The sequence below is a fragment of the Carcharodon carcharias genome, chromosome X (genome assembly GCF_017639515.1).
Source record: "Carcharodon carcharias isolate sCarCar2 chromosome X, sCarCar2.pri, whole genome shotgun sequence".
In the NCBI taxonomy this organism is placed as follows: domain Eukaryota; kingdom Metazoa; phylum Chordata; class Chondrichthyes; order Lamniformes; family Lamnidae; genus Carcharodon; species Carcharodon carcharias.
In genome coordinates, this window is record NC_054507.1 from 6,768,557 (window position 1) to 6,782,988 (window position 14,432).

Sequence of the window (14,432 nt, forward strand, 5' to 3'; positions counted from 1 at the left end):
GGGTGTTTGGAAAGAACAGAATTGGTCTGTATAAACACAAAACACACTGCAGTGTTAATTTAGCAATGCAAATGTGCAAAGGCCAGATCCTGCCCTGGTCCTCACACAGTTGCAGAGAATCGTTTGGAGGAGCATTGACCTAGGCTCCCAGAAATGCTAAGACTTCAGTTCCATACCTGCATGATAAGCCACTGATCCTCGACTCCAGCCTGGATGCCGGTTTTTTGGGTAGTCCTAAAAAAAGGAAATGAAAAGCAATCAAATATTTGGTTGAGGGCTTTTCTGTGGAGCAAGGAGGTACCAACCTCTGAACATCAATTCACAAAACCCAGGACTTGCCTATTCTACAACAAGAATGAATGGCTTCATTACAAAAACAGAATTACCTGGAAAAACTCAGCAGGTCTGGCAGCATCGGCGGAGAAGAAAAGAGTTGACGTTTCGAGTCCTCATGACCCTTCCACAGAACTCATTACAGATTGTCGTCTTGTGTTTAGGGTGCAGCAATTTAGCCTTTTTCAGTTTGAATGGAAAATTTGTAAGAATATACAGTAAATCTCTGCCGACACTGTCCTATTAAACACTCCCAGGACAGGTAGAGCACGGGGTTAGATAAAGAGTAAAGCGCTCTCTACACTGTCCCCATCAAACACGCCCAGGACAGGTACAGCACGGAGTTAGATACAGAGTAAAGCTCCCTCTACACTGTCCCCATCAAACACGCCCAGGACAGGTACAGCACGGGGTTAGATACAGAGTAAAGTTCCCTCTACACTGTCCCCATCAAACACGCCCAGGACAGGTACAACACGGGGTTAGTTACAGAGTAAAGCTCCCTCTACACTGTCCCCATCAAACACTCCCAGGACAGGTACAGCACGGGGTTAGGTACAGAGTAAAGCTCCCCCTACACTGTCCCCATCAAACACTCACAGGGCAGGTACAGCACGTGGTTAGATACAGAGTAAAGCTCCGTCTACACTGTCCCCATCAAACACTCCCAGGACAGGTACAGCATGGGGTTTAGATACAGAGTAAAGCTCCCTCTACGCTGTCCCCATCAAACACTCCCAGGACAGGTACAGCATGGGATTAGTTGGAGAGTGAAGTATTTGGTGCTCTGTTTAGATATTAGAAGAATACTGTCTATGGTTTCAGTGTGACAGTTTTCCATTTCTCAAGCAGGTACCTGAGTGTGTTCCAAATCAGTGGAATATTAAGGGTTTTAATAAAGAAATACAGATTTCACCATAATGATTACATTTATCCACTGCGCTCCCCTCTGTGTCCTTCAATCCCTTCATTAAGGTTTTCACTCCAAGGCGTTCGCCGGTCTCAACTCTGAGCAGTTTGCAGGGTTTTCCAGCCTGCAATCTGCACATCACCAGAACGTAATGGTGAAAGGGCCTGTGACCCAATACCACAAACAGCACACGGTTTCTCTGCTTTTGCCCACAAGACTTTGAATAAACTGGAGATTGAATTCTCAAAGCTTTATTTCAGGCAAGTGATGACATTTGAACATATGAATTACTGCTCCTTTTCTATTCTGAACTGCTCACTGAGACAACACCCGTGATTAGAGCAGCTGTGGTTTCTTTGTTGACTGTTAGAAACCAAAACAGATTGTTTAACAACAGAATTCTTTTCAGGCACTCCTCTCCATTAAGTTAATATATTAAAACAACTCTTTTGGATCACTTTTGAGGTTACAGGGAAGAAAGAAACACAGCCTTGCATTTCTATAGTGCCTTTCACAACCTCAGGGCTTCCCAACACAGTTTACAGCCAATGAAGTGCTTCTGAAGTGCAGTCGCTGTTGCAATGTGGAAACCACAGCAGCCAATTTGCGCACAGCAAGCTCCCACAAACAGCAATGAGATAAATGACCAGATCTTCTGTTTTTGTGACGTTGAATGAAGGATAAATATTAGCCAGGGCACCAGGGAAAACTCCCCTGCTCGTTTTCAAAATAGTGCCATGGGGCCGTTTACATCTGAGAAGGGTGACATCTCATCTGATAGATGAATTCTAGATTTAGTTGTTTGGCAGTACAATACTTGAGTATTGGTGAAAAAAAGAGACATTCTGTCAAAGCTTCTTGTCTTGCATTCATCAGGACAGTTTCGCAAGCGTACCAATTATAAAGGGAACAACAATTTATATTGCACGAGAAGAGAGAGTGCTGATTGATTGGCAAGTGGTAGAGGTGTTGCCATGTCCACACAATGGGTTGATGGCTGAGCATGGATGATGCTTGGTACCATCAACACTCCAGCCATGTGCAGCCTCCAAAAATGTCTTTATTTGTAATTCCATTTCTCATTGTTACTTTAAGTCTCTTCAAGGTTATTTATATTTTAGTGCCTTCTCATGCTCAGATATGTCTGTCCTTGTCTGTACAGAAACCACAAAAGAAGTCACCTGACCCTCTGGACTTCATTTTGTCAAGGTAAATTGTTCATACCCTAAGCTCCTCTAAAAAATAAAAATGTCCATCGTCTTCATCTGTTCATCGGCATGCAACGCGAGCGTGACAGGGGCCATGAGCAGTTTGAGAGCCATTTGAACTTCCCTCCCTTGCAAGGCTATTTAGACCCCGCTCTTTCTTTATACTGTCAGACCCTGGCCAGCATTGCTCCAGAGTCCACTCCTCAGAACCCTGCTGGATCCCATAAATCCACTCCAAGCCTTGCTGGATCCCAGGATGCGCTTTCCCAATCTACATCTGCACTCCCAAACCCGTTCTCAAGAGTCAAACTCCTGGACTGTATTCCTGGTGTTGTCTGATCAGAGTGTAAATTGTTAAGGGTGGAAGTAATGGGCATGTACAATTAGATACAAGCAACTAAGCTTGGGAAACTTGGAGTTGTGTCTAGAATGGAGGGTCAGGAAGGATGGCACTGGATTAATTGATGTCAGTGGTGCCACACAGATGGAAAAGGGTTTCAGTGATAGAACACTATCACTGTGTTAGAGATAGGGATAGTTGCAGAGATAGAACAAAAGCAATTGGTGATGTATAGAATCAACCTTCATGTCAAACAGGATGAAACCATCTGGAAAAGACCAACTATGTAACTGGGGAGACCGGATGGAGTCAGTGGCAAAGGGTGGAAGTTTAAAGCAGGGGCCATGGAAATTGTTTCAATTCTGGCAATGTTCAACTGAAAGAAGATTTCACCATCTTTCCTCAAAGCTGCGTGCATGTACAACAACCTGGAAGTTACTGTGTCAGCCACTCAGACTCTGTCCTGTTTTACAGAATGCCTGGATGTGTCTGTGCAAAACCAGTTCAAGGCACTGTGCGTTGAAATGAATAGGCTGTACACAACAACAAAAAAACTTAGAGAAAACATTGCTTGTGACTCATCTATGACTTGAGGGCAGACGCCCCGACTGACAGTTTGGAGGTGGTTATGGGTCTGAGCAGTGGCAAGGGGGACGCGGAGTCTGGGCCTCAATAGCATACACGTACTTCTTGATCCTGTATCTGTCAATGATGCCACCACAGAGTAGCACATGTATGAGGAAGAGGAGGAGCCAGGGACAGAGGCTTGGAGAATTTGATTAATGATAATATGGTGTGGGAAGAGAAGCCACTGCTGGAGATTATGTGGGCTGCATTCGGATAGCTGGGAGTGGATCGCAGTGAAGGCCACTGAACTGGACAGTGGAGGAGAGATTCAGCCCATTGTATCTGTACCAGATATAATGGGGAATGATGGCATGGTGCATTATATCACATACTAACATAAAGAATAACACACCACAGTCACTGCTATGATATGGGCAAGTGCCACACTAGAGGAATTTGTAAAGACTGCTTTTATTAGTGGAGATGGGATGCTAAGTGAGAGGCGCTGGCACATTTGATGAGTTAAGTGGGGGAAAAGAGAGGTTAGACATGGGTTGCTAGGTTGAGAGAATGGATGAACCGACTGTGGGTTTTTCAAGGTGGGAGTGATGGCTGAGGTTTTGGATGTGAAAAGGACAGTGTCTGACGAAAGGGAGTCACTCACAATGTCAGGTAGCTTGAGTACCAACAGGGGAATCTGAAAGGTTAGGAGTTAAGTGGCTGTGGGGGTTGGCAGCGATAGATTGATCAGTTACAGAGTGATACGAAAATCGACAGTGTGGAGGGGGAGACAAATAGGTTGGAGTGTGGTGGTGGGGGGAGAAAGCGAAAAAGGAGTTGAGCAGACGGTCTCAATTTTGAAGTGAATAAATCCACGTGCTCTTCGTATGACAATAGACATAAAGTTAGAGGGGGCAGGAGAAAAGGGTTGGCAAATGCCATTAATCACGCTAGGCTTGTCCTTGCCCGCCAACATGATCCTGGGGGTTTTGATAACAGAGAGGAAAGGATGATAAAACTTGACAAGGCTGAGCCAAGTCTGGCCATGAATGGCTAAGACCAGTTGTGCATCATGGGTAATTGAGTTTGTGGCCATCAAACTTGAGGATGTGAAGATGGAAACGGTACCGAGGTGAATGGCAGCTGTGGAAGACAATGAATCATTTGGTGGAAATGAGGCAAGGAAGCGCTTTAAATGATCAGTGCAGCAAAAGTACCCCGGTGGGTGGTGAGATTGTTCAAGAGGGACTTCAGCCTCCAACAGTGGCAGGAGAGAATGAATAGTGTTGAGTGGCAGGAAGAATTAGGGGAGGGTGCTTCAAAAGGGGGAATAAATGGATGAGGGAAAGAGGAGGAAAGAATAGGGCAGGGCCCAGAAAAGGTTTAGGTCTGATTTAGCAACCAAAGTTCACGCAGAAATGGATACAAGCGGAATCCTTACATTACATGGAATGCAGCAGAGAGCTGAGCATCACGGGGAAGAGTGATTCATAAACGAGGGCAACAACTGACGCTTAGTCTCAAGAGGAATGGGGAGGTGGTACTGGAGAAGTGACGTCTCATTTGGATGGGAGCACAATAGTTCTCTACAAGAAAGGCAAACAGAATATCAACAGGATACATTTGAGTTCTTTTTAAAACACAAAAACACCTACTTCTATTAGGGTGGGGGGTTACTTCAATGCCAGGCACCTACCCCTTTATAATAACTGAATGTTATATTCTCTAGATATTGTTAACCTGGTCTGGTACATTGGATAAGCTTCACCTTTTTACTGACTGCTAGATACTATTAACCTTTGCACTCAGTAGCTGTGAGGAGCACAGTACTGTATTGTTTCACCTCCCTCTCAGGATTAAACACACAGTCTCACACGTAATTACATGGATAAATTACACGTTTGAACTTAGAAAACACTGTAGTGGTTTCTTTTGGTTAATAAACAACTTCACAAGACGACTAATTACAAAATTAGCTGTCTGAAACGAACTGAATAACCAGAAGCAGGTGAGGTCTACTAGCACAGAAGCAGCAAATGTCCCAAGGAGCAAGCTGTTAATTCCAGCTCCTTACGCACCCACCACCCCCAACCCCACCCCCAGCCCAGTGAAATCTACTTCCCAGTCATGGTGCTGGCCTTTTCTTTGATTCTTCCAACTTTTACTTCCACTGGTAATCAGAGCATCATTAGCAGCACTCAGGGAATTAATCATGTCCCTTCCTCACTTAAGGAGGAAGTGGCCATGTGCTGGAGAATGAAGCATTACCAATCATTCATTTTCACCTTCAATTTTCTCTTCCCTCAACGGTACGAACTATTGCCACAGGTGTCCTCTGATTCTTTGCCCAAATTGTGTCAAATCTAAACAGAGTAACTGAGCACAGGATTCAGAGCCAGAGCCAAGTCCAAAGTTGTCTTCACCAAAGCCAATACAAACTGCTTAAGAGGCCACCTGCAAGGTCTGCTCTGCCCTCACCACAAAACTGTGGCATTCAATGAAGAAATGAGCTATTATTTGTGGGTGTCCAAGGCACACACACCCCCTGGAAAATTCAGAAATTGCCATGTAAAATGGGACAGTTATTTATTCTATCTATAGATTTGCTTTATTCCTAGGTCATAACTCACAAGGTAGGCTTTCCAGATTCTATATAGACAAGGACCTCAAACATTGAGCTTACTGACGTGACGCTATCTCAATCCTGTTTTATGAGCTCAACAGAAATATTGTTTGTAATGTAGGGTGACCATATTTTCTAAACGCTATCTGGGGACATGCAGGGTGTGAGGATGGAAAACATACGTGTGTAACATAGCAAGGCAAAACATTTTCAGCAGCCTATATTTAAACATTTTAACAGTTGCACATATACATTACAAATGCAAAACAAGGGTGCATATAATTACCACAGGTGTGATATCACATTATTGACACCGTTTGTAAAAAAATACAGTGACACTATTTAGGAATGTCAGTTTTTCATATTCACTGTCTGTACAGGCTGGTCTTGTGTTGGGTGAATAAAAAGAATCAGTAACAGAACTAGACTTAGCATTGGCTGCAAGACCAGCTTTACGTTTAGTGATATATTTGTGTTCTTTTATAGATGCCCTATCTTCACTCAAAATGGAAACTACCAACTGGCATATTGAAGATAATATAATGTTTCTTTTCCAATTGGTCCTGAGCCTGAAGAATCCTTTTGACGCTGGTAATTAAACCGATTCCGTTTTTTTGACTATGCCATTTTCACTTTACACTGAATCTCAAGTCTTGCTGTGTACTACGTCATACGTCATTCATCCAGGGTTGCAACTAAGACATCTGCAATAGTGATCTACCATCTGTTATAGTTAACAGTCATAAAAATAAAAACGTTGCTGAAAAGAGAGACATGTTGCCGAAAATTTTCATCTTGGACTCATTAGGACAAACACTGGAATGCCAAATTTCAAATGATCACAACAATTTATATGATAGGAGCAAAGGGTGCTGATTGGAATTCTTGCTTTCGTCATGATGAGTGCAAGGTGAAAAGCTTCAGCGACATACAAGTTCTTTGCTACCAGACAACTGTTAATAAAAACATCCTGGAAGTCTCTCTTTAACCCAATTATTATTTAGACATTTAGCAGACCCTTTTATCAAAGACAGCTTCCACTACATACTCTGTGCTGTGCCTCACTTATACATTAGGCATACTCCAACATGAAAAACTAAACGTTAGCGTATCCTTGGACAGATGTCTCCAACTAGAAAATTTTCTGGTACATTGTTTGCCCTGGGATACAAGTACCTTAATCAGGGACTTGTTTCGTTGTGTGGTCAGGGTCTAGATAGTGGTTTTGGGGATTGTCTGTTCTCCCACAGTAAGTTGCTCGAGCCTGTAGTTTCTCCAAACCATTACTCTTTACTTACAGCAAGTGTTTACACATTTGGGCCTTCACACGAGGTTGGAGCTTCTCCTCTTCCAGATCTCTCTTACTTCTCAGTCATGTGATCTGACATCATTATTACATCAGCATCATGTCTACTTCTGGTGTTAATCCTTTACTCTACATCTCCTCCCCCACCCAAGTCTTTAGCCCTATCATATTTACAATTCCCCCAAAGTCTCCGATTTCACAGGGTTAGTCTCTGAGGTGCCTTGGCCAATCTCTCTGATCTCATTCCGGTCTCCTTTTGAGATCGAAGATATTCCGTACTCTCCCTTCTGTCGAGAGTGTTCTTCTCCTGGGCATATGCGGAGATCGTAGTAAGTCTTCCTTCACCATCGTCAGGATCTTAGTAAGCCCGAATTTCTGTTGGCTTCCTCTCCAAGGGTATTAAGGTGCTGCTGTTTCTCCTTATGATACCCTGGTCTGTTTCAACCCTGTATAATCTTGGTTGTGGAGCTTTTTTCAATGGCTATCCCTCCCCCGTTGGTCTCAGATCCATACTCTCTCCCTAGGCTCTATGTCTGTAATTAAAGCTCTGAGCCTGGTTGCTTCTCTGTTTGTCCTCACACTGTTTTACCCTCTTGTGGTCATTTGTGGTGACACTGGGTTTGACTTTTTGTTCTAGAGATGGAAGCTGTGTTCTCAATCTCCTGCCCATTAGTAACTCTGATGGTGAGAAACCATTCGGTAGTAGTGAGGTTTGATAACTCAGAAGAGCTAGCTTAAGGTCTTCATTTTTCTTCAATAAATCTTTAACGGTTTTTACTCCTCTCTCAGCTTCTCCATTCACTTGAGGATAGTAAGGTGAATTGGTCACATGAACAAAGCCATATTTGTTTGCAAAATTGTGGACTAGCTCATTAGCAAATTGCAGCCCATTGTCAGACCTAAAATTAGTGGTGATATAATCTGGCCATTCCATTCTAGGTCTTGGAGACATTCTTCATCTCCTTACTGGCTTTGTTTTATTTCCTGCAATTTTTTGCAGTAGCTGGCAAGTGCTGAGTGATTAAGAATATATATCCTTCACCCTCCTCGATGAAGTGTAAATCCTCTTGCTTGGTTCCTTCTGATGGTATCTGTGACAATGTGTCCGCTGTTGTTCGATACCTCCCTTGCACATACTCTGTGATGGAGTCATCTCTCAACAATCTTAATCTGAACTGCTGGATTCTGGGTGGTATGTTCACAATTTTTTTCATGTTCAGAAGAGGGACGAGCGGCTTATGGTCTGTTTCAATTTTGAAGCACAATCCCATAACATACGCTTGTGAAAAATTTCTCACACCCAAGTTGCTGCCAATGCTTTTTTCATTGTGGTGTATCGTTGTTCTATTTCTGTTCATGACCAAGAGGTATAGTAGACTGGTCTACATTTGTCATCTCTCTGAACTTGAAATAAAACTGACCCCAGATCTGTGAACAATGCATCTGCTGCGACTATGTCTGGTAATTCTGGGTTGTAATGTGCCAAGATTTCAGAAGAGATTAAAAGTTTTTAATCCTTTCTAAAGAATTCTGCTGATCCACACTCCAGCATCACTGTTGACCCTGTCTCAGCAGCTGTCTCCAGGGCTCACTGACCTCTGCTAAATTTGGCAGGAACTTGGCCACTTGGTTGACCATCCCGAGGAATTTTGAAGCTGAGTTATGTTCCTGGGCTGCGGAAATTCTCTGATTACTTTTGTTTTTTGTGGGTTAACTGTGATTCCAGTGGCTTGTACCATGTGAAGTAGAAACTTGATTATCGGTTTGGCGAACTCACATTTTTCATTCAATGTTAGGCCTGCATCATGTAAGACTCTGCTCTTTGTACTCTTCTCTCAGAGCCATGTATAAGTATGTTGTCCATATGGTATATTACCCCTTCCATCCCTTCTAGACTGTAGGGCATTGTTCTCTGGAAAATTTCTAGAGAGACCTTATTTCAAAGGGCAATCTATGGAAACAATAATGACCCAGTGACGTTAGAAATGTGGTCAGCAATCTGGATTATTTGTCCAGAGGCAACTGCCAAAACCCACTGTTCACATCCAATTTGGTAAATAAAGTTCTCTTGATTAATTTGGCAAGGCTCCCATTCACTGAAGCTCTCTGGTGGATCTCACGTTCCCCTGGTTTGTTTATTTGAGTTAAATCCTCGCAGGTTATTATAGAGCCATTTGGCTTTGGGACCCTGTAACCATTCCTGACACCATTTTGTTGGTATGGTGACCGGTGAGATAACCCCTTGTTGCTGCATCTTTTCATTTTCACCCTTGACTTTGTCCAAGAGTGGGTGAGGGTCTCTCCTTAGTGTAATGAGGCAAATTGGTTTAGCATCAGTTTGAAGGGTGATATAGTATCGTGTCTTTAACATCCCTAGACCTGTAAACAATTTTGGAAATTCATTCCTGAATATATTGCTGTAGTTCTCATCAGTGACTTCATCCACTTTATTAATTTCAGGTTTAGGCATGCCTTTCTGCTTAGTAGAGAGCATTCTTGATTTGGAATGATAAAGAGAGGTTCGAGGATTTCTCAGTCTTTATATTTCAGCTTTGCCATGAGTTGGCCTTTCACTTTTAGTGTGGTCTCCCCAAGGAGCTTGTAATATAATGGATGAGGTTTACATTGCAATCTGTTTGAGCCATTTGACCTCATCTGATAAAACTGAAACCCCTGCTCCTGTGTCTAGTTTTAAACTCTGTGGGGTGTCTGTCCACTTTGGGTTTAATACTCCAATGCTTGTTTTCAGTATCATTTACCTCCCCCAGAAAGGTTAGTTCCATTGCTTGTGGTTCTTACACTTCTGGAAGTGGCTCTGTTTTAAAATTTTCTCCCTCTTTTTACAGGTTGTCAGCAGTTTTGAGTGGCCAACAGTTTTGAAGTGGCCTATTTTTCCACAGTTGTGGCACTCTGCTTCCCTTGCTGGACATTCTTCTTGCTTGGTTTGTTCCACCACACTGAAGACAGTTCAAAATGGTTGTGGGCCTGCTTTTCCGTGGTTTGGTGGGTTTAGGCTTTTGTGCGCTCTTTTATGGCTTACAAACTGAATGGTCTCACTTGGTCTGCTCCACAGGACCTCTCCTTCCCCGTGAACAAATGCCTGATTCAGTTTCCCGAGTTCTGTTTGCCTGGCAACCTGCACTCCTTTTACTCGTGTTAGTCTCATCTGTAAGAGATCTGATAATATTTCGTCTAGGACCCCGACTATGATTTTGTCCCGAATCACCTTATCCGTTAAGGTTCCATAATTGCAGCTCCCTGCCAGCCTACAGAGATCGCTGATCAACGAATCCATGGTTTCATCTGGTATTTGCTATATTTTATTATATTGAGGTGAAAGCTTGCAGGACTTCTTCATAAGAGACTGAAGTTTCATTCACTGTCATTGCGTCAAAATCCAGGAACTCCCTCCCTAATGGCACTGTGGGTGTACCTACACCACATGGACTGCAGTGGTTCAAGAAGGCAGCTCACCACCACCTTCTCAAGGGCAATTAGGGATGGGCAATAAATGCTGGCCCAGCCAGCGATGCCCACATTCCGCAAATGAATAAAAAATCCCCTGCCTTGCTATCACGCTGTCAGCGATGGGTCCTACTGCATAAAGTACTGTACTGACTTGGCCTATTTAATCTTTTTTGCATAATCCTGAAGCAATTTTGTACCTTGTGAACCTTTTTCTCCAGTTGTCGCAGTTCTGGGCCAGTAGCAAGCCTTTTGCACTTTGAAATGGTTCTGGGAGTGGTGGTGTGGATTCAATGCTTTTACTGAGCTCTGGAACTGTTGCTGCTTCTGTGCTGCTGCTTGATCCCTCTACTGTTCTGAATTATCAGACTGCTTATCTGACATCCAGTGCTAGATGAGTAGAAATTTCTTCCAAATAAATATTGGGAAGACTGGAGCCATTGTTTGCAACCTCTGCTCCAAATTCCATTCCCTGGCTGCAGACTCCATCCCTCTCCCTGGCAACAGTCTGAGACTAAACCAGTCTGTTCACAACCTTGGTATTATATTTGACCCTGAGAAGAGCTTCTGACCACATACCCGCACCATTACTAAGACTGCCTATTTCCACCTCAGTAACATCACCCGCCTTCTCCCATGTTTCAGCTAATCTGCTGCTGAAGCCTCATCCATGTCTTTATTACCTCCAGGCTCAACTATTCCAACACACTCCTGGCTGGTCTCCCACATTCTATCCTCTGTAAACTTGAGAGGTCACCCAAAGCTCTGCTGCCTGTGTCCTAGCTCACACCAAGTCCCATTCACCTACCACCCCTGTGCTCACTGACCTACACTGCTTCCCGGTAAATCGAACAGCGTCTTGATTTTAAAATTCTCATCCTTGTTTTCAAATCCCTCTGTGGCCTCGCCCCATCCCATCTCAGTAATCTCCTCCAGCCCCACAACCCTCAGAGATATCTACACTCCTCTAATTTTGGTCTCTTGTTGCATCCCCAATTTTAAACTGCTCCACCATTGGTCGCCATGACTTCAGTTGCCTGGACCCTGAGCTCTGGAAAGCCTTCTCTACACCTCTCTGCGTCTCTTCTCTCCTTTAAGATGCACCTTCAAACCTACTTCTTTGACCAAGCTTTTAGTCATATAGCCTAATATATCTGTGTCATGCTTTGCAATGCACTTCTGAAACACCTTTTCTATTACATAAAGGTGCTATGCAAGTAATTGTTGATATATTACCATGCCCGAGGTTCTGTTTCCTAATCTGCTCAACACATTCCAGGATGTCAGGCTTTTCCTTTCCTATATCCTTGCTTCCCACATGGAGTACATCACTTCCTTACTTTCCACAGTATTTTCCAGTCTTTCCAAAATATCCTTAATCTGAGCAAATGGAGGCAACAAACAGTCCGGAACACGCTGTCTGCAGTACAGAAGGCAGTGTCAAACCCTCTACCAAGCATCCTATTAGTACTGAATCTCTAACTGAATTGCTAATCTGCATGTTTTGTGGTGCCATTGCAATCCATGTGATATTCCCCCAACCCCCACCCCCTTGCCCAGCCCCACAGAAAGGCAGTGCTTCAAACTCAGAAGATAATTTTCCCTGGGTGCTCCTGCTCAAGTCAGCATATCACACCCCCCTATGTATAAAAACAAAAAAACTGCGGATGCTGGAAATCCAAAACAAAAACAGAATTACCTGGAAAAACTCAGCAGGTCTGGCAGCATCAGCAGTGAAGAAAAGAGTTGACGTTTCGAGTCCTCATGATGGTTCTGTCGAAGGGTCATGAGGACTCGAAACATCAACTCTTTTCTTCTCCGCCGATGCTGCCAGACCTGCTGAGTTTTTCCAGGTAATTCTGTTTTTGTTTTTTATCACACCGCCCCTTCACTTTCTCTGCCCCGTGAAGAGTCACCTCTACCACTACCAGAGAGTGTGGTAAATAAGGTTGGCAATCTGCAGGTAGCCATGTGGGAATAAGATGTCGTGCGATAACCTGCCTCTAAAAAAGAGAGAACTGGGTACTAAATATTTCTGGATACCAGGTGTGCAGGAAAGGTAAGGAAAGAAAGAAAGGAGGAGGGATAGCACTATTGATTAAGGAGAATATTACAGTGCTGGAGAGAGAGGATGTCCTAGAGGCATCAAGGACAGAATCTATTTGGTTAAAGCTAAGAAACAACAGAGGTACCATTACAATGCTGGATGTATTCTATAGGCCATCATCTAGTGGGAAAGGTATAGAGGAATAAATTTGCAAAGAAATTACTGAAAGGTGCAAAAACTATAGAGTAGTTGTAATGGGGGAATTTAATTATCCTAAGAGAGACTGGCATGATAATAGTGTAAAGGGCAGAGAGAGAGAAGTATTTATCAAGTATGTTCAAGAGAATTTTCTAAATCGAAATGTTTCTGATCCAATGAGAAAGGAGGCATTGCTGGTCTGGTTCTGAGAAATAAGGTGGGAGAAGTGGAACAATTAGGTGATAGTGATCGTAGCATCATAAACTAAGTTAGATAGTGGAAAAGACAAGGAAAAATCCAGAGGAAAAATACTTAACTGGGGGAAAGCCAATTTCAGTGGGGTGAGAACGGATCTGTCCCAAGTAAAATGGAATCAAAGATTGGCAGGCAAAACTGTAACAGAACAATGGGCTGCCTTTAAAGAGGAGATTGTTCGGGTACAGGCAAGGTACATTCCCATCAGGGGAAAGGTAGGGCAAACAAATCCAGGGTGATGTAAAGGATAGCGAGTAAGATGCAGCATATAAAGGGTGCATATGACAGATATCAGGTGGATAATACAAGGGAGAACTAGGCTGAATATAGAAAGTTCAGAGGGAAGTGAAAAAAGAAATAAGAAAAGCAAAGAGAGAATATCAGAAGAGTCCAGCAGCTAATATAAAAAGGGAATCCAAAATTCTTCTGTCGGCAGATAAATAGTAAAAGTGTGGTAAAAGGATGAGTGGAGCCAATTAGGGTCCTAAAAGGGAATTTATGCATGAAAGCAGTAGGCATGAATGAAGTATTAAGTGAGCTCTTTGCCTCTGTCTTTACCAAGGAGAAAGATGCTGTCAAAGTCACAGTGAAAAAGCAGAGAGTCGAGATACTGGAAGGGCTAAAAATTGATTAAGGGGAGGTATTAGATGATAAAACCTCTGGTCCAGATGGATTGATTCCACATATTTTAAAAGAATCAAGGGAAGAGATAGCAGAGGCATTACTACTCATAATTACAAATTTGCTAGAAAAAGGTTTAGTGTCAGAGGACTTAAGGGTAGCTAATGTAATTCCCAATAGAACATGTCCAGGGAATTATAGGCCAGTCAGCTTAACAGCAATGGTAAGAAAAATAATGGAATCCTTATTAAAGGAGAGAATAGAAGAACATCTGGAAATGAGAAAATCAGTTGGGATAGCAGTGTGGCTGGCATGCTCCAAGCCTTCCTACCACTGCTGGAATTTTACCAGGGGCAGGCAGCCCTCCCTTCTAAAGGTCTATTGGGATCCTGAGGTGACCAATTACAGGCCAGTTAAAGGCGCCTTCCCACTGGCCCTGGCATTTTACCAGCGGTGGGTTGGCCCTCCACCACATGGAGACTGCCTGGTTAAAAACTGGCGGCCTTCTTGCAGGCTTGGGAGGGGAGGGGCCTCCTGATTGGGCATCCTGTGACAACAC

At 43.3% G+C, this 14,432-nt stretch overlaps 1 protein-coding gene across 3 annotated transcripts in view; it reads right to left on the minus strand.

Annotated features, from left to right (window-relative positions):
* spryd3 (SPRY domain containing 3) overlaps positions 1–14,432 on the minus strand; it is a 301,493-nt gene that overhangs the window by 57,783 nt on the left and 229,278 nt on the right. For all 3 annotated transcript variants that reach the window (XM_041180447.1, XM_041180448.1, XM_041180446.1), the window contains exon 8: positions 177–234. In XM_041180447.1, the coding sequence (XP_041036381.1) occupies positions 177–234 (58 nt within the window). The remainder of the gene's footprint in view (positions 1–176; positions 235–14,432) is intronic.